General features: G+C 52.0%; 1 protein-coding gene across 25 annotated transcripts in view; it reads left to right on the forward strand.

Annotated features, from left to right (window-relative positions):
- Positions 1-20,474, forward strand: part of Jakmip3 (Janus kinase and microtubule interacting protein 3) — an 88,532-nt gene that overhangs the window by 24,156 nt on the left and 43,902 nt on the right. For all 25 annotated transcript variants that reach the window (XR_011369643.1, XR_011369644.1, XR_011369645.1 and 22 more), the window contains exons 2-3: positions 3,905-4,140; positions 17,089-17,586. Coding sequence is in view for 14 of the 25 variants with exons in the window: in XM_070011426.1 (XP_069867527.1) it covers positions 4,006-4,140; positions 17,089-17,586 (633 nt within the window). In the remaining 11 variants the exon portion in view is untranslated. The remainder of the gene's footprint in view (positions 1-3,904; positions 4,141-17,088; positions 17,587-20,474) is intronic.

Here is a 20,474-nt window from a genome sequence, read left to right on the forward strand (position 1 = left end):
AGAGGTTCCCTGCTGGAGGAGAAGTTGGTTGACTCTGGTTTCCTCTGGTTTGCAGGTCTACAGGTGGTCTGGTGCCATGTGTAGGCACTACCTAGAAGCAGAGCACTGCAAAGCCCTGCCCCCTCCAGGTGCCCTACCTGTGTGTGCTTCCTCCTCCCTTGTCACACATGTACCAGCTTCAGACAGCGGCCATCACCTGACAGCACCTCAGCTGAAGCCTGGCATGGGCTCCTCCCTTCCGGAGGTGGCAAACAAGTCATGGGACTTGTTACAGCATCCAGCCCCTTCTGGCCCCTGGACTGAAATCCATGCTTCTCACTCCTCTGTGGGTTTTGTTTTTTTTTGGGTCCGGTCATGGGGCCTGAACTCTGGGCCTGGGCGCTGTCCCTCAGCTCTTCAGCTCAAGGCTAGCGCTCTACCACTTGAGCCACAGCGCCACTTCCGGCTTTTTTCTTTTTGCTTATGTGGTGCTGAGGAATCGAACCCAGGGCCTCATGCATGCAACGCAAGTGCTCTACCACTGAGCCACCTTCCCAGCCCTCCTCTGTGGTTTTAGAATCAAAAAGTGTTTTTTTCACCCCCCCCTCCAATAGTTAGCTACATGGTACAACCCAGAAGGGGGGGACGTTATTTTTCATAAAAAAAACTGAGGTGTCACAATATAGAAATGCACACTATTTCTTTTTTTCAAATAGTACTGGGATTGGAACTCAGGACCTCATGCTTGCTAGATATGTACTCTATTGCTGATTAATGCCTCTAGTCCCATTTTTGCCATCCTGGCTATTTGAGACAGGGTCTTGCTTTTGGTCTCTATTTCTACCTCCTCAGCCCCTAGCCACCACCACTCCACTTTCAGTCTCTGAGTCTGATGTTTCCAGGTGCCTTATTCATAATTATCGCTCACTTTGTGTAATGTCCTCCAGGTTTATCCATGTTCCTGTCTTTTCAAGGTTGAGTAATATGCCATCTTAGGTGTAGGACACATTGTGTTTACTCACTCGCCTGTTGGTAGACCTGGGATGGCCTCCACCTCTGGGCAGTTGTGGACAATGCTGCTAGAAACATGGGTGTGCACATCTCTTGCACACCTTTTTTTTTTTGACACATTTTAATACTTTGGAGTATATACCCAGAAGTGGATTTGTGTCCAAGAAAATACCATCAAACCAAAATGTCATGAAGCTTTGCCCTGAGTTCTCTTTGGGTGGGAGAGTCCCAGCTGAGCAAGCAACACGAGTGCATGTGAGGCCCCAAGTTCAACTCCCTTACAAACATACTTACACTGTATATTTGTGTATATATATTCATATACACACACACTCAGAGTTACCAAACACTATTCTTAGTGAGCTGAAATTGGCCTTGTCCTTTTTCATCCCAGACCTGAAAGCTCCCTGACATTTTACATAAGCAAGCCCGGTGCTGGGTTTTGTTTTTCATTTGTTCACGGTTTTTTGGAGATAGTCTCAAGGGCCTTTCTGCCTGTGTTGGCTTTGAACCATGATCCTCTGGACATCAGCCTCCTGATTACCTAGGGTTACAGGCATGAGTCCCTGGCTTCTAAGTATATTTTTAATTGATAGCTAAATGGTATGTACTGGTTTGAATAGGCATACTCAGCCTAGATTCCAGGCATGAACGTTGCAGGTCAGCCCCTGTCTATGCAGGGAAGCCCCAGACCCTCACGTGAGCACTGTGCCACTCTTCTGACAGAGGTCAGCAGCAGGCAGCATCTCCTAGCCTTGTCCTTCTGGGCTGGGATTACTGGCAGGCACCTGCCTTGGTGACCTTTGCCCTTTTGCTCTTTTATTCTACCCAGGACCAGTCTATAGGACAGTGCCACCCACATTCAGGGCAGCCTCCCCAATCCTCAGTTAATCCTCTCTGGAAATGCCCTGCAGATACCCAGAGGTGAGCAGCACCAACCTCCTAGGCAGTTCTTAATCCAGTTCAGTTGATAGTCAAGATTAACTGTCACAATTGCTAACTAAAATGTCCTGATCTGCTGGGAAGGTGGCTCAGTGGTAGAGTGCTTGCCTTTCATGCATGAGGCCCTGGGTTCAATTCCTCAGCACCACATAAGCAGAAAATGCTGGAAGGAGGGCTGTGGCTCAAGTGGTAGAGCGCTATCCTTGAGCTGAAGAGCTGAGGGCCAGTGCCCAGGCCCGGAGCTCAGCTCCCATGACTGACAAAAAAAAAAAAAAAATGTCCTGATGCAGAGTGTGACGGAACCACAGACAGAGTGGATTAAACAGACATTGATTCTTTCACAGTCCTGGAGGCCAGGATCCAAGGTCACCTTGTTCCACCACACCCCTATAAGCAGGAGGGCCCAGGTTCTCGGCTTGGTCTGGGTCCTCAACTTGTGTCAGCGTTGCTCTGATCTGCGCATGACATTCTCCCTGGGTCCACCCCCCCAACCTCTCCCCTCCCATTTTCTAAGGACAACAACTTAATCACAGCCTTCCTATGCCAGGGCGACTCAACAGAGCCTTCTGGGCTCCAGTGGAGTTAGTGGTGTCAGTGTGATGGACTGGGTGTGTGTGGTCTTCACACCCAAATTCCTACGCTGATGGCTGCCTCCCAGAGTGAAGTTTGCTTGTTTTTGTTGTTGTTGATCATGGGGCTTTAACTCTTGGCCTGGATGCTAGCCCTGAGCTCCTCAGCTCAAGGCAAGTGCTCTACTAATTGAGCCACCATGCCACTTCCAGTTTTCTGGTGGTTCATTGGAAATGAGAGTCTCAGGGGTGTACCTGCCAAGTCTGGCTTTGAAACACAATCGTCAGATCTCAGCTTCCTGTGTAGCGAGGATTACAGGCGTGAGCCACCGGTGCCTGACTATTTGCTTGTTTTTTAAAGTTTTTAAAAATGGTGGAAAAAATACGTCAAAGTGACAGTCCCAGCAGTTCAGAAGTGTTAGCCATTTTCATACTGCCATAACATTTTCATCTCTAAACCTGGATCTCTGACCTATAAAACAAAAACTCCTTTCTGCCTCTTCCCAGCCACTGGCTCCTCATTGTTCTCTTGTTGGTGCTCTGCTGTGGCAGCTGTCCCGTGATATGGTGCGTGTGGTTTGTGGAGTTCCTGTCTCTTTAGGAGCAGTGGGGAGAGGTTGCTGGTAACTTGTGACAGTGCGACTTCTGTCTCTCCACACACTCAGGGCACTTCCATTGCTTGGTTTTTGTCAGTGTTACTACTCTGAACATGGCAGACCTTACTTTCAGCGTTTGATTTGGTTGGTCATAGGATTTGAATTCAAGGCCTGGGCACTGTCCCTGAGCTTTTCTTCTCTTCTTCAAGTCTAGTGCTCTAGTACTTTGAGTTACAGCTCTACTTCCAGTTCTCTGGTGGTTAATTGGAGATAAGAATCATGTGGATTTTCCAGCCCAAACTGGATTTGAGCTGCCATCCTCAGATCTCAGCCTTCTGTGAGTAGCTAGGATGACAGGCATGAGCCAGGTGAGCCACCAGCACCTGGGTGGGCTTTTGGCATTTTGGATATTTCTTGGGCTTGGCTGGTACATCCAGCCCTGGGAGCCAGGGGTCCTGGCCTTGCACTCTACTGTAGAAGCCCATGGTTTATACCGACTGTCACTATTCTGTACCTCACTTGTGTAAGACATTCTGGCTTTAAAGTAGTGCCCAGTCTCCTGGGCACTACTAAAGAATTTGCTGGGCAGTACAATGTCCCTTGTGGGGACACTGCATAGGGTGGCCACTGTGTGCCATGCTGGTTCTAGCACAGCCAGGGCAGGGGTCCATGGCACTAGGACAGGGCTGGGAGGAATCAGCAGTGCCCCTGTCCCTGCCCCAGCTCGGGTCAAGGCTCTGTGGCTGAGGTGGCACTAGGGTGTCTGGCCATGTGCACCCTGCTCACCAAGGTGTGCTTTTCCTCCAGGTGAGCGAGAAAATGTAGCAGAGCGACAGCCGAGCAACACCTGCCAGCAGCTTGGTGTGGACACTCAGCCCCTGTTGTCCCTCTGGCCATCCAGCCTCACCATGTCAAAGAAGGGCGCGGGCAGCCGGGCCAAGGGGGACAAGGCAGAGGCCCTCACCGCGCTGCAGGCCGCCAACGAGGAGCTGCGGACCAAGCTCACCGACATCCAGATTGAGCTGCAACAGGAGAAGAGCAAGGTGGGCCTCGACCCCAATCCACACACATACCCCCCCTTCCTAGTGCCCTGCCCAAGTCAGGAGGTGCTTCCTCGGGCTGGGGGTGGGGGGTGGGGTAACATAGCCACAGAGCCAGGCCTCTGCAGAGGTGCCGTGTTTTTGTCTTCCAGCCTCCAGATCCTCAAGGCAGCGTAGGCCAGGGCTCTGGGAGACAGTGGAGTTGTGAGGTGAGGGGAGTGTCCTGGGGGCAGAGGCCATGTCGGTAACGGCAAACTCAGGGTGATGACTCAGAGAGCCCTGTGCGTGGCAGCGCTCTGTGCGGGTGTGCACGGCAGGCATCCATGGCTCCTTGGGCACAGTGGTGATCCCTGCAAAGTGTGTTCATGTGGGCTGGAACCAACTAGAACAGGCCACTGTGGCCCCACATGAACACAGGGAAGCTTGAGTGTGGCTATGCTGCCACCAGGGACCACATCTGGTGGGGTAGAGCAGGCCCAGCCGCCCCCGGGCAGGTCTGTGGAGGGATCTGGAGGCTCCCCTGCCATGGCCTGGCTGCCTGCAGAGGCCCAGTCCTTCCCGAGTCGCACCTGGGCTGGGACCCTCGCCCTGTTCCATGCCCGCCTTCTAGTGATTCCAGAAGATTCTGTAGATTTTACAGAGAGTTATATACCGCTTGGAATTTTGAAAAGGAAAATGCACCCTCTTCCTGGAGGGCTGTGTGTTCACCTTTGTGGGTATCTTAATGTTCATGTTCTTGTCTTATGCAGGTCAGCCCCTCCCCTCACTCTCTCTGCCCCTCCACATCTCTCCCTGCCCCCTGGCTCTCCCTATCCCCTGTCTCTCCCTGTCCTCATCTCTCCCTGCCCCCATCTCTCCCTGACCCCCATCTCTCTCTGCCCCCTGTCTCTCCCTGCCCCTGTTTCTCCCTATCCTCATCTCTCCCTATCCTCATCTCTCCCAGCCCCCTATCTGGCCCTGCCTACTGTGTCTTTACAGCTCTGTCTCTACAGCCTGTCTGGCTTTCCATATTTCCCATGCATAAGGAAAGAGACAAAATACTTTGGATTTCTAGACCAGAGATTATTTGTGGGTTTTGAAAGTCTGTGACCATCCTACATTCCATAGCATGACCTGTAGTGAGAGAGCACCTGCCTTGTGACTGGGGTACTGTATCCGCCTCGTTTCAAAATGAGTCACCTGAATGCACGGTTCACTAATAGGTCCTGACCTGATTTGGCAATCCAACTTCCACCTTTCAGGATTCTGTATTACGGCTCAGGAAATAGTACAAATGGCCAAAACCTCTTGGAAGATGACCAAAATGTGAATGCATACAGAGGTGTGTGCACCAGCATGGTAGCCCTCTGCTGGTCCCTGGCGGTGGGGTGGGTGGAAAAGCAGACACCCTCAGACACTGGTGAAGACGGGGCTCACCCCACTGCGCTGGTGACAGGCAGCGGGCAGAGGGCCTGAAGGATGCGGCCGGCTTTTGAGACAGTGGTCCCAGGGCAGATAGTCAGATACATGCACAAACGTTTAGAGCATTGACTTCAGCTCTGCTGGAAACATGAAGAGAACTGGCAGTAACCAGTTTAGGAAATGCCAAGAAAATCAGGGCCAGCCTACAAGCAGATCTTGCATGTACTGCAGACAATGCTGGGGAGGGTGTCTACTGCCAGGGAGGTGATCATCACGTGAGGCTGTGACCGGGGAGATAGTCCCCTGAGTCTGAGAGCACCTGAGAAGGACAGATGGCATCTTTGTGCAGCATGCCCTACAAATTGTTTCCTTTGCCTGGACCAAGATCAGGAGATCCTTCCCTATTTCCTCCCAAGAGTTCTATGGTTTTGCCTTTCATGTGTCCAAAACCACCAAGAGTTAACCTTTGTGTACAAGGAGAGTAGGGGCCAAGGCTCTGTACAGGTATGGGATTGGCCTTATGCACCCTCTGCATTGTGTGCTTTCCTAGGGGGCCTACTGTGTAAGTCTGTGCAGTGGGCACAGACGTGACCCCTCCTGCATGATGCCCCTGGTCAAATGACTCTGAATCCTGCTTTGCTGTGGTCAGTGCAGCAGCGGGCTGGGCCAGGCCCAAGCGAGTTCTTCTGCTTCTTCTCCTTGCCTCCACCAGGACACATCCAGACTAGAGCCTCGTGGCCACCACCCAAGCCAGCCCCGATCAGCCCTCATCAGCTGGCCGGGGGCATGTAGGAAACAGCAAGATGGCTACTTCAGCAGGGGCAGCAGAGGATGGTTCTCAGCAGGAGCTATGGATGGAGGCCATGTCACATTGTTGGTTTCCCTTTGTCCAGAACCTGCACTAATTTCTCCTGGCAAGCCGTGGTCACGTAGTATGCATTCTCACTTTGTTTTTAGTTAGTCTTGGTTCTTTGCCTTTCCATTCATGTATTGAATTCACCTGTCAATTTTTACTTTTGTAGAGTGTCTCCTTTAGATTGTGGCTCTGGCTCTATAGGTTACCGCAGGGGAAGCTAGCTTGCTTATAATCAGTGGTCTTTAAATTCATAAATGGTATGTAGTCTCCAATTTTTGAAGCCTGTTTAAACTTGTTCTCAATATACTGTGTTCTCAGTACAGAGAGCCTGGACAGACTTCTTAACTTGTGTTCATAGGTGTCTGGTGTTTACCATGCCACTATAAATGGTCCATCTTACCATTTTCATTCCTAATTCATTTCTGATGACATATAGAAATCCAGCTGACTTCTTCCATACTTGAACATCTCTTATCATATCCATTAACCAGTCTCAATACTTATTTTCCCAGGATATGGGAAAACAACAGTGAGTGAGTACTATGCCCAGCTGAAGCTTGGTAAAAGTGTGTAGTGTGTGGCTCCAACTCCATTAACAGAGCCAATCTATCCTAATTAGTGCCAGCCGCTGTGCATGGTAGCCTGCTCTGCAGTCATCACACAAACAGGTTGTGTGGGACCAGGACTCTGATGACCAGAGGTTACCAGATGATCAGAAAGGCCTCCGAGTGCCTGCCTTCAGGAGATGCCAGGACTGGACAGTAGTCAGACCAGGCCTGGGCAGACGCTGTCCCAAGCTGTGGTGCTTGTGTTGCAGTTGTCATCTTTGTCGTCGTCGTCTTCCTCCTCCTGCTCCTCCTCTTCTTCTTCTTCCTCCTCTTCCTCTTCCTCTCTTCTTTCTCTTCCTCTATCCCCTTCCCCTCCTCCTCCTCCTCCTCCTCCTCCTCCTCCTCTTCCTCCTCTTCCTCCTCCTCCTCCTCCTCTTCCTCCTCCTCTTCCTTTTTCTTTTTTGTTGTGGGGCTTGAACTCTGGGCCTGGGCACTGTCCCTCAGCTCTTCAGCTCAAGGCAAGCACTCTACCACTTGAGCCACAGCACCACTTCCTATTTTCTGGTGGTTCATTGGAGATAAGAGTATCACCGGTGAACCTGCCCAGGCGGGCTTTGAACCTCCATCCTCAGATCTAAGCTTCCTGAGTAGCTAGGATTGTAGGCTTGAGCCACCAGTGCCCGGCTGTAGTTTCTTCTTATTCTTGATCAATCTCTGGTGAAATTTAAATGGAAAGACCATTGGTACAGACACTGGCAGACAACTCAGGGGGCAGCTCAGGTATCTCAGGGGTAGACACTCTGCTTCATGTCTGTTCACAGAAAGAAAATAGTCCTTCAGATGTTGATCTTTAAGGACGACCCTGAATTCTAGAGCACTCACTGCTGGGGTTTACATGAAAATAGCAACGCTGGAGGAAAAATCCTTTTTAGTGAAAATGTGGTTTGAGCGTTTCTCAGCAGCCAGGGAATAGGGTCTCAGGGGCATTGTATCATTCATTTAATTTAAAATTCTCTATAAACCTTTGAGCTGTCTAGGGGGCTCAACAGTCTTGTTAATTCTTATTTGAGAGCTATAAACATTTTGTGACATTATAAATGCATATGGCTGTTGTACCCACAAAGGAAAGTGCCAGAAGCTCCTTGTATGATGAGACACAGGCTCCTAGCCATGCAGCCTCACCTGCCCTGTCGGTGAGGAGCAAGCATTTATTTATACCAGGCGGTCCCAGCAGCAGGGCTCAGGACTCCGAGCCATTGTGTTGCTGCTTCTCAGAAGCAGAGCCTTGTACTCTACATTAAAACAACAACAGTGCTACTTCAGCAACCAAACACAACTTTGACTCGAATTCCTGCTACTATGGCATGGGCAGTGCCTTCCAGCCTGCTGTGCTCTCCAACCTGCTGCCCTCCCCAGCCCCTGCCTGCCCCCCCCAGCCCCCCACAGCCTGTCGGCAGTGTGTTGTTAGAGCCACATTCCTCTTCCTGGGCAAAGCAGTCCTTTCTGCTCTGGGCCCAGCACAGTGGTTCCTGAAACACTCCCTCCTGGTTAGGTATGTCCAGCAAGTTGTGGTCACCACTAGGAGTGTAGATCTTGGATCTCTCATGAACAGTCTGGCACTGTCCACCCTGTGGGACTGCTGGCCTGGGTGATGTGGGTGAATTGCTTGGCTGTTTTATAGTGCTTGGCCTCAGGAATGCTAGGCAGATGCTCTACACCAAGCCCCTCCCAGACCCCGGTTTGGCTTCTGAGCACTGGAAAGGAGACCTCTAGATGGCCAGTCCAGGCAAGACGGGTGACCCATCCTTGGAAAAGGCAGTCTTTGGCCACAAGTGTCCCCTGAGGCCTGGCCAGTGTCTACATCCACCACCTCCAGTTCTTGTCCATTCTCCTTGGCCTGTCCTGATCCTATGTCTGCTCCCCTTCCTCTGGCCATGGAGAGCAGAGGCCTGTGCTGGACTTTTCTTCCTCTGGCTCAATTTCTCCCCAAATCATCCCTACAACTGGACAGGACCAGGCCACTGTGGCTTGACACCAGCCTCTGGGAGGGGAAGGCCAGAGGTCCCCAAGAAACAGGCAAATATCCGGTGCTTCTGTGTGGCTGTATGGCTCCCCTCCTGTCCTCTGCAGAGCCCCTCCTCCCCTTCCCCTTCCTCACCCTCCCTTGTAGTTCTAACACTACCTTACCAGCACCCTGCTTGTGGCCAAGTGGATTTCCACACTGGTGAGCTGACTCCTTCAGTAATCCCAGTGCTCAAAGGTGTCCAGCCCACCTGGCTCCTCCTTATATAGCTCATCTGCACAGCCCTCTGCCCTTCCTCTGTGAATTTCATCTGAGTTAAATGCATTTTAAAGTTATTCTTTACCTCAAAGAACCCTGGTGCCTAAAAGAAATGTTCCAGTAAGCAGAAAGCAGAGGAAGGGTTGGCTGGATTACAAATAGAATTGAACAACTGACTAATATTCTGGGGATAAGGTTGATTTACTCACAATTTACACCAGTATAATTTCTATGTGAAATGAAATTTTAAGTGCCTATAAATGTGAATACTTACATGAGGAAAAATAATGCACCACATAAATATAATGGCCATCAGAATCATATCTTCAAATGTGAAATCCATTAAAAAAAATGCATTAGCTTACTTGAAAAAAAATCTCCTTGGAAAGGAGAATTGAGGCCAGTTTTATTTAACAAATTTTACTTGAGCAAGACAGTCTTCTGGAGCCAGGTAGAACTCCAGATGGGTTTGGGTCCCAGTGTTCCTCTTGCAAACTGCCTTTATAATCCGAGAGACAGGAAATGACCCGGGAAACCTGGGTGGGGCTGCCTTGTCATTGGGCCTTGTTTCAGAGCCCCAGCCTGGGATTGGCCGAGGAGTGGCTGCTGTTCCCGCCTGAGGCTGTTGCTTAGCTACAAGAGAATGCTCGTGTTGTTAAGTTATAACCCACTTTCACTGCAAACCAGTTTGAAATGACCACATATGGAAGCCCCTTTGGGACAAACTATTCAAGTACAGCAGCTATTTAAGTCAATTTATCGTGTCAATGTATTTATATCGGTACACTGTTCAACATATATCAGTAAAGGAAAATACTATGAGGACATTAAAAATCACTTAAATGTTCAATAGCAGGAAACAGAATGTCTGATAAACAGCACATACATAATTTGAATGTCAAGGAGCTGTTACAGTTCAGTACTGTTGAAAACTGTGATGTTTGTTTCTACATGAGTAAAAGCTTCCAATAGACCAGACATAGTGGCTCATACCTGTAAACCCAGCTATACAGAGGTAGAGATGCAAAAGCTAGCAAATCCCACATCTCTACAAATATCTGGGCATGGTGGTGAATACCTGTAATCCTAGGTAATCCTAGCCTCATAGAAAGCATAAATGGAAGAATCATAGCCTAGGGAAAAAGTTGAAGCCCTACCCTAGAAAAATCTAAAGCATAAGAAGGGCTGGAGGCATGGCTCAAGTGATAGCCTGCCTAACAACTGCAAGGCCCTGAGTGAACCCCCAGGACCACCAAAAACATAAATGAAGGTTGCAGTAAATGCTTTGGTGGTGGGTGATTGAGGCTTAACTTCTTAGGGATGAGGAGACAGATGGCAAGTCAGTAGTTTCACCAAAGAATCCAGGAGCAGACTCACACAAGAGTCTTTTTTTTTTTTATTACTAATTTTTATTGTCAAGGTGACATACAGAGAGGTTACAGTTGCATTCAGGTAATTAGCATATTACTTTTTGAACAGTGTCACCTTGTCCCATTTTCTCCCAGTTTTTCTCTCCTGAACTCCCTCCCCCACAAGTTGTATTGTTCATTTCCAACATAGTGTCTTGTTGTGAGGTAAACCACCAGGAGAGACCACATAGACACGGAATATAGCCAACAGAAAGTCTTTATTAGCCAGTGGGTGACTACACTGGGTCAGCAAGTCCCCAAGTGTAATCCTGAACTGGTTCTCAAGACTCCTGTTATTCAAATATTTATGTCCTTGTTTGTCCAAAGGGTGGAAAGTCTCTAATGGTTCTTTCCTGCAAGTGCAGGCCAAGTGGGAAGTTACAGAAGCCAAACACAGTATTGAGCGAGGGTAGCATGACTGTTACATAGGAACATAAATGGAACAGTAGATAAATATATTTTAAAATGTCAAACCATAAGGAAGTAGTCCCGAGGGCGGGGTGCTGCTTTAGTTTCAAGATAGTCACATTTGTCAGGTATTTACAACCAGGGTGCCTTATCACAGTCTAGTGAGTATCAACTGTTGAATTAGTTCACCCTTTGCTCCATCTTTTTCACAGATGAGTCTTTATCAGAGGATATTTAAACAAAAGCCAGATTATATTAGAGAAGAATTGATTATCAAGAGATATTGCACCCCAAAGGAAAGAGAGGACAGGTGTCTTGTCTAGTCAAGCAGGTGTCCCTGAGCTTCCAGTCTAGGCACTTGTATGCACAGGGGTTAATGATTATTCTAATGAGTATGATCAGGATATATAGATATTTGTGGTGACTTCTAAGAAGTTGAAGGCCATTTCCAAGAACCAGGGAACCAGGAGTGGTTTAAGGAAGGTGTCCTCAGGCCAAGATGGTGGTTTGAGGGAAGTGTGTGCATGAAACCACAGCTGGAGTGAGATGTAAGCCAAGGCCGTGGCTGGTCTCTGAGGTGGGAAAGCCTCTGTGGGGTCGGTGCTGGGAACCCCTGGCCCTTGTGTCAGGGGGCCTCATCACAGTCACCGTCGCCCCAGGACAGCAGTGCAGCAGGGTGTTGGGCAACATCCTGAACCAGGATCGAGTGGCACCTGTTCCCCAGCTTCTCCCTGTTGCTATTCCCTTCTTCCTGCCCACCCCAAGTCAGGAGGAATGGGAAGGTAGGGGAGGACTGGGGAGGAACTGCACATAGGAAGCCATCAGCAACCTTTTCCTGCCCACCTCATGTCAGGAGAGAGGGGGGTTGGGATGGGAGAGGAGCTGCCTAAAGGAAGTGATCAGTGTTCCTTCCAACTAGGATGATCACAGGAGGGGGAGAATGCAATCTTCTGGCTTGGGCAGATGTCCAGGCCAGCCTACACTGCCTCACTGACCTTCCAGCCTGTCCCTTAGCAGCTGCACAGGCACTTGGGAACAAAGACTCCCACAGGGCTGAGGGTCTTCATCTGTGGCCATTCCCAGGAGAGAAGAGAGGAGGTGCAAGGTAGTCACCTGCCTGGAGAAGGGCTGGCTTTCTGACCAGTGGCACTGGGGGGACCAAGTTTGACATGGGCTAGGGCTGACCACCTGCTTAATGCAGTGCTAGGCAGTGCCAGGTGCATAAAGCACTAAGTAACTTAGCAGGGCTTGGTAGGGCACAGCAGGAACTACTGGCCAGGAGAGGCACTCTGTCTTTGGTGTCCAAATGTCTTTTAAAAGGCATTTTTAGGCATCAGCAACGCTCCTGTGGGTCTTCAGCTCATCCCTTGGAGCCTCGTGGGATGCAGGGAGGCTGTGCCACAAGGCTTGCTGCTGTCCAGCCTCCTGCAGACATGGGGATGGGTATAGAAACTGTCCTGGACTCCTGCCTGCCATAGCAAGAAGAGGTATGACATGAGGTGGCACGACACCAACTCAGGGTCAGGGTCCAGGGGACGGAGCTGACAACTTGACCAACAGAGCCCTCAGATCTCACAGTACTCAAAGAGAAAGGGCAGGAAGCAGAATGGCAGTCCCAAGAACAGCAACAACATGCCACATGGAGCTAACAGATATCAAAACATTACATAAGACATAAAACATAAATCAGAATGAGAAAAATGCAAAAACAGTGTGTCAGGACATCCAAAATTAGAAATGAAACCAGTTGTAGAAGGCTAAACTAGAAAGAACGTAAGAGCATATATGCTCAACTGCAAATACCTTAGAGAAATAGAAAGTGAAAATGAGAGAAAATTAAACACTAAAAAAACAAAGACATGAAAATGACTTGTGCAAAGATTAATATTGAAGATGGAGAAAGATGCTGAACCCATAGACCATACAAGTTCCTGAGGACACTGAGGCCAGGAAACAGGAAAACACTACTGCCACTGTGACCTCAGCAGGAAAGGCAACCAGCCACTGCAGAAGGTGCCACGTGCCAGGACTGCGTTCCGGGCTCCAAACCAGAACACACTCAAGTAACCATCCAGAAAGAGGAAGTGCAGAGGCCTGGCTCAGGGATCCTGACAGAAGGGAATCTGGATAGTTATCAAATATTTGAGAACACTATTAATGCTAGCACAAAACCAGTAATAAATTTATGTTACTCAAACAGATGAGGCAAGGATGGTATATCTAGTAAAACTGGCATTGCGTTGTGAAGGTCACAGAAGGAATAATGGGAGAGAGGACAGTTCTGCAGGGGAGCACTGCACCTGCCGAGGTCACCTTTGTTTAAGGCAGCCTAAGCAAGCCCAGTGGAAATGAGGTAATACTTTATAATTGCTTAGCTACAAATTCAGGAGAGAGTGTAGAGCCTAGGGGCTGAGGTTGGTGGGTGTGCAGAGAGGGGGCACTTGCACAGCTGGGAGGTGGGTGTGCAGAGAAGAGGAACACTTGGAGGTGGTGTGCAGGGGGGGGGGCACCTGTATAGCTGGGGAAGGACATGGACCATTCTCAGCCCTCAGCTGTCAGTATTAATATCAAAACAATTGTGTTCCAAAAAAGTATGTGCAATGTATGTAAAGGAAGTGAGAATTGTGAACGTGATCAATTCTGTGTCCTTGAAAACAAAGATACTTAGTGTGAGAAAACAGTCAGCTGTAATCTAGAAGATTGAATAGAAGAATTGAAGCTCTATGATCCTAAATGTGAACTGTAAATCTCAAAGTGAACTTGCAATATATGTGTGTGTGTGTGTGTGTGTATATATATATATATATATACATATATATATATATGGAGTAATTACATATCTAATCTTTTTTGTGTATAACCCATGCATAGTGGTATCCATATACATAGTATAAACATGGTTATATATGTGGATCTACACGTTATTTACTCTTCTACATGGTAAGTGTAAGAATATGAGTAGATGATGAGGCTCATCCACAGAATGACCTTACACAGTGGCCTGCCTCGGAGCAACCAGCAGCCTAGGTCCCAACTTGGAACTAATTCCCCATGGAAATTCAGAGCAACTAGAGAACATGTCAGTGCAGAAAATGCAACAAGGAGCCGGGAGCCCAGGCTGTCTCTCAAGCAGAGCTTGTGGAACTTTGAGGACAAGTCATGCCGACTCATGAGCCTCCTGAGGAGGTGTCCCAGCCACAGATAGGAAGCTTCCATTCAGTGATGAGATGTGCAGAGAGCAAGATCAACAAGTGCACTAAATCCAGATGTGACCAAGGGAACAGTTAATTGGCCACCTTCTGAGCTTGACAGGGAAACAATTGATTATCTCAACAATTTGATTCAAGCATTTATCTTCCCTTTCATCAGAAGCCAATACAGCCAAGGGAAGCCACAGTCCTGAGTGACTGTCCAGAGCCCACAGAAGGACAAAAATCACCCAAGGGAAGGGAAAATCCCCAAAAGAACTGGGAGCAGCCCATGCCTCTGTGGCCCTGAGTGCATCAGGAACCTCTCTGCTCTGGAGGGGCAGCTCTGTGCCTCCCCTCAGCCAATATCCTGCACCCCAACCAGGGTTCACCAGGAGCCAGGCGTGTGTGATGGAACACTTACCTTGACTGTCATTGTGACCAGTTAAGAGATATGCCTGGGTCACTGGCAAGCCCTGTGTCTGTGAGGGTGTTTCCAGGGAAGATCCGCTTGAGTAGGTAAGACCTCCCCAAGTGTAGAAGTAAGCCAGAAGCCTGAATGGAACAAAGGTGGAAGGAAGCTCCTGCCCACTCAGCACATGTGAACCTAGAAGCAGGGGAATCAAGGGGCCATGAGCCACAATAAAGCCTTCCTCCTTTTGAGTTGTTTATGTCAGGTGTTCAGTCACCATGGCTACAGGCTGGCTATCAGTGTGGGAGCTCAGAGAGATGGCTCTTAGTCCTGGAGGGCCTGGGCACTGTCCCTGAGCTTCTTTGTGCTCAAGGCTAGCTCTCTACCACTTGAGCCACAGTGCTACTTCAAGGTTTTTCTGAGTAGTTTGTTGGAGATAAGAATCCCAAGGACTTTTCTGCTTGGGTTGGCTTCAAACCTTGATCCTCAGATCTCAGCCACCTGAGTAGACAGGGTTATAGGTATGAGCTTCAAGGGCTTGTTTGATGGAACAATGTTTTTTACGTTCCTGGAGAGCAGCTGGATTCCTAGAAACACTAGAAAAACCTTATACCACTTAGGCTTCATGGGCCAGCAGACAGCTCTGCCCTTCAGCTGGGGCAGTGAAAGGGGGAAGGAATTCATTGGAGCATGTGGATGAAGCCTGGGAGCCCAGATTGCTGCTGGCGCTAGTGTGGACAGCACTCACAGGGGCCTGTAGCCATACTCCTAGAACTTGAAGGTGCTGGCAAGTATTCTTGTGGGTTCTACTCAGAAGCAGGGCAGGGAGACCAGCCCAACAACTTCTCCAGGTGCAGAACTGTCTATGGGGAGCCACAGTCATGGAGTCCTGCCCCACTTCCAGGACCTGTGGCTGTGTTCCGGATGGGAGCCCACTCAGCCACACGCTTTGCTGGAAGCCATTTGCCCAACCTGTTGAAGCAGAACCCAGGTGGCTGGGTTGTCTTACACTTTGCCTTTGTGCCCTGGGGATGTTGGTGGGTAGGTCACAGCTGGCTGCAGGGCTGTCCCGTTGTCCTCTCTACCTGCTCCCTCCCAGGAGCACCTACCCACCAGCATGACTGCTGTGATAGAGAACAGGGGAGATAAGGCTGAGCACCCCTCCTTCACCCCGGGAAGGGGCAGGACAGTCAGAAGTGAGCAAACCAGGCTTGGGTCCTGTATGTCCCCAGAGGGCCCGGGATTAGGGTCTGCTATCTACTGGGAGTTGGTGGAGCCGAGATCCAGCTGGAGGTCTTCCAAGTCACTGGAGTTTTTCTTGAAGGGGACTGTGAGACCTGCCCTTTCTCTTCCTCTCCTTTGTGTCTGGCCACCAGGTGAATGGCTTTGCTCTGCCAGCTGCTTCTGCCACAATACACTTCCTCACCGCAGGCCTAAAGCTAGGGACACATGACTGACCTTGGGTGGGACCCCACGCTGTGCGCCAGGGGGAGCCTCCCTTTTGTAAGTCAGCTTTTGTCAGAACATCATGGTGAACTGTGGGTGGTGAATGGTGTGGTATGGCAGCTTGGGCCATGAGAACAGAGCAGCTTGTGGAGCAGTGTCTAGAACTGCAGAGGTGCAGGCCATGTTCTCCAGCATGACATTCGACAGAGGGAAGAGGAGGGGGGGCCCTCCCCGAGAGGGAAGGGACTGAGGAGGAGGGGAGGGGCAGGCCCAGGTGTTGGGGACCAGAGCTACTGCTGGGTGGGGAAAGAATGCAGAATACCAAGCATGAAGTTGCCAGCCTGTGGGGGGCTGGTGCCCCAGTTCCAGAGCTCTCTGCAGACTGGTCTGCCGGGGAATGAGGTTGAGTGTGGAGGGAGGCCCTCTTTCCATCTGCCTATATCCTAAATGCACCGAGATCTCCCCTGCCTGCAGGGCAGATGGGCACATCGGGGTTCAGCTGGATACTTGTGCCAGGCTGTGGGACCGAGACCATTTAGTATAAGCTTTGGGATGAGAATCTGCTCAGCCGTCCCAGTGTTTTCCAGCCCCTGAGACCAGGGATCATCTGCATATACAGTGGGGATGGTTGGTCACCAGGGGTGACACAGAAGGTGAGCTGCTGGGAGTGGGCACTGGCAGGGTTGGGCAAAGGCTGACTTGAGCACCGAGCCTGGGTGCAGACTCTTCAGGGCCCCTGCTCCACGTGGTGCTGGGACTTTTCCTAGAACACCACACGTGCTGCAGAGACTATGGGAACATATCCATGCTGCTGACCAAGGTTTGATTAGGGTTTTAATTGACATGTTACATGTTACAGAATGCAAGGCAGTTTCCAGCTTCCAGCAGGTGCAGCTGCTGGAGATTCTGAACCTCCCAGCAGATGTGTCTGCTGGGGACCCGGCCATCTCCCAGGCGCGGCTGCTGAGGGCTCCGGCCACTCTGGTCTCTCCTGTCTTTCAGGTCAGCCGAGTGGAGCGGGAAAAGAGCCAGGAGCTGAGGCAGGTTCGTGAGCACGAGCAGCGCAAGCACGCGGTCCTGGTCACCGAGCTCAAGAGCAAGCTCCACGAGGAGAAGATGAAGGAGCTGCAGGCCGTGCGGGAGGCGCTGCTCCGGCAGCACGAGGCCGAGCTGCTGCGGGTCATCAAGATCAAGGACAACGAGAACCAGCGGCTGCAGGCGCTGCTCAGCACCATGCGAGACGGTGCGCCCGACAGAGTCAAGACAGTGCTTTTATGCGAGGCCAAGGAGGAGGCTAAGAAGGGCTTCGAGGTGGAGAAGGTGAAGATGCAGCAGGAGATCTCGGAGCTCAAGGGAGCCAAGAAGCAGGCAGAGGAGGCTCTGACCATTGCTATCCAGGCCGACAAGATGAAGGCCGCAGAGATCAGGAGTGTGTACCACTTACACCAGGAGGAGATCACGCGAATCAAGAAGGAATGTGAGCGAGAGATCCGCAGGCTGGTACGTGGTTCTGTCACCCCTCTTCTCCTGTACACCACCCTGCACCCCGTCACCCCCTCTTCTCCCCACACACCCCCCGTACCCCATCACCCCCTCTTCTCCTCTTCACCCTCTCTTTTCCCCCCATACACCCTGCACCGTCACCCTCTCTTCCCCCCCACACCCTGTACCCATCACCCTTTATTCTCCCCCCCCACACCCCGTACCCCATCACCCCCTCTTCTCCAAACACACCCTGTCACCCTCTCTTTTCCCCCATATACCCTGCATCGTCACCCTCTCTTCCCCCCCACACCCTGCACCCCGTCACTCTCTTCTCCCCCCACACCCTGCACCCTGTCACCCTCTCTTCTCCCCGTACACACCCCGCACCCTGTCACCCTCTCTTCTCCCCGTACACACCCCGCACCCTGTCACCCTCTCTTCTCCCCGTACACACCCTGCACCCCGTCACCCTCTCTTCTCTCCCCACACACCCTGCACCCTGTCACCCTCTCTTCTCCCCACACACCCTGCACCCCGTCACCCTCTCTTTTCCCCCCCACACCCCGCACCCTGTCACCCTCTCTTCTCCCCCCACACCCTGCACCCTGTCACCCTCTCTTCTCCCCGTACACACCCCGCACCCTGTCACCCTCTCTTCTCCCCGTACACACCCCGCACCCTGTCACCCTCTCTTCTCCCCGTACACACCCTGCACCCCGTCACCCTCTCTTCTCTCCCCACACACCCTGCACCCTGTCACCCTCTCTTCTCCCCACACACCCTGCACCCCGTCACCCTCTCTTTCCCCCCCACACCCTGCACCCCGTCACTCTCTTCTCCCCCCACACCCTGCACCCCGTCACCCTCTCTTCTCCCCCCACACCCTGCACCCTGTCACCCTCTCTTCTCCCCGTACACACCCCGCACCCTGTCACCCTCTCTTCTCCCCGTACACACCCTGCACCCTGTCACCCTCTCTTCTCTCCCCCCACACCCTGCACCCCGTCACCCTCTCTTCTCTCCCCACACACCCTGCACCCCGTCACCCTCTCTTCTCCCCCCACACCCTGCACCCCGTCACCCTCTCTTCTCCCCACACTCACCCTGCACCCTGTCACCCTCTCTTCTCTCCCCACACACCCTGCACCCTGTCACCCTCTCTTCTCTCCCCACACACCCTGCACCCCGTCACCCTCTCTTCTCCCCCCACACCCTGCACCCCGTCACCCTCTCTTCTCCCCACACTCACCCTGCACCCTGTCACCCTCTCTTCTCTCCCCACACACCCTGCACCCTGTCACCCTCTCTTCTCTCCCCACACACCCTGCACCCTGTCACCCTCTCTTCTCCCCCCACACCCTGCACCCTGTCACCCTCTCTTCCCCCCCCCACACCCTGCATCCTGTCACCCTCTCTTCTCCCCACACTCACCCTGCACCCTGTCACCCTCTCTTCTCCCCACACACCCTGCACCCTGTCACCCTCTCTTCCCCCACACCCTGCACCCTGTCACCCTCTCTTCTCCCCACACTCACCCTGCACCCTGTCACCCTCTCTTCTCCCCACACACCCTGCACCCTGTCACCCTCTCTTCCCCCACACCCTGCACCCTGTCACCCTCTCTTCTCCCCACACACCCTGCACCCTGTCACCCTCTCTTCTCCCCACACACCCTGCACCCCGTCACCCTCTCTTCTCCCCCCCACACCCTGCACCCTGTCACCCTCTCTTCTCCCCACACACCCTGCACCCTGTCACCCTCTCTTCTCCCCGTACACACCCCGCACCCTGTCACCCTCTCTTCTCCCCGTACACACCCTGCACCCCGTCACCCTCTCTTCTCTCCCCACACACCCTGCACCCCGTCACCCTCTCTTCTCCCCCCACACCCTGCACCCCGTCACCCTCTCTTCTCCCCACACTCACCCTGCACCCTGTCACCCTCTCTTCTCTCCCCACACACCCTGCACCCTGTCACCCTCTCTTCTCCCCACACACCCTGCACCCTGTCACCCTCTCTTCTCCCCATACACACCCTGCACCCTGTCACCCTCTCTTCTCCCCACACTCACCCTGCACCCTGTCACCCTCTCTTCTCCCCACACACCCTGCACCCCGTCACCCTCTCTTCTCCCCACACACCCTGCACCCCGTCACCCTCTCTTCTCCCCCCCACACCCTGCACCCCGTCACCCTCTCTTCTCCCCCCCACACCCTGCACCCCGTCACCCTCTCTTCTCCCCCCCACACCCTGCACCCTGTCACCCTCTCTTCTCCCCATACACACCCTGCACCCTGTCACCCTCTCTTCTCTCCCCACACACCCTGCACCCTGTCACCCTCTCTTCTCTCCCCACACACCCTGCACCCTGTCACCCTCTCTTCTCTCCCCACACACCCTGCACCCTGTCACCCTCTCTTCCCCCCCACACCCTGCACCCTGTCACCCTCTCTTCTCTCCCCACACACCCTGCACCCCGTCACCCTCTCTTCTCCCCACACTCACCCTGCACCCTGTCACCCTCTCTTCTCCCCACACACCCTGCACCCTGTCACCCTCTCTTCTCTCCACACTCACCCTGCACCCTGTCACCCTCTTCTCCCCGCACACTCACCCTGCGCCTCTTAGTTCTGAGGACTCAGAGACCTCAGACGCAGTCATCTTTCTAGCCTCTTTCCCAGGACTTCAGGGTTGCCATAGGGGCCACCAGGCTGCATCACCGTAGGCCTTCCCAGGGTGTTTCAGGAATTCCCTGTCATTGTGAGGTCAATACAACCTGGCCATGATGAATGCATGGAAGCCTCTATTCTATACCTGGTAGATGCCTCCCCCTTTCCAGAGTGCCCCTGCTCCAACCCTCCCTCCACCACCCTAAACTGTGAGTTGCTACCACCTTCAGCAA

This window comes from Dipodomys merriami, unplaced genomic scaffold, assembly GCF_024711535.1.
Source record: "Dipodomys merriami isolate MVZ:Mamm:240054 unplaced genomic scaffold, mDipMer1.0.p SCAF_82, whole genome shotgun sequence".
Lineage (NCBI taxonomy): Eukaryota > Metazoa > Chordata > Mammalia > Rodentia > Heteromyidae > Dipodomys > Dipodomys merriami.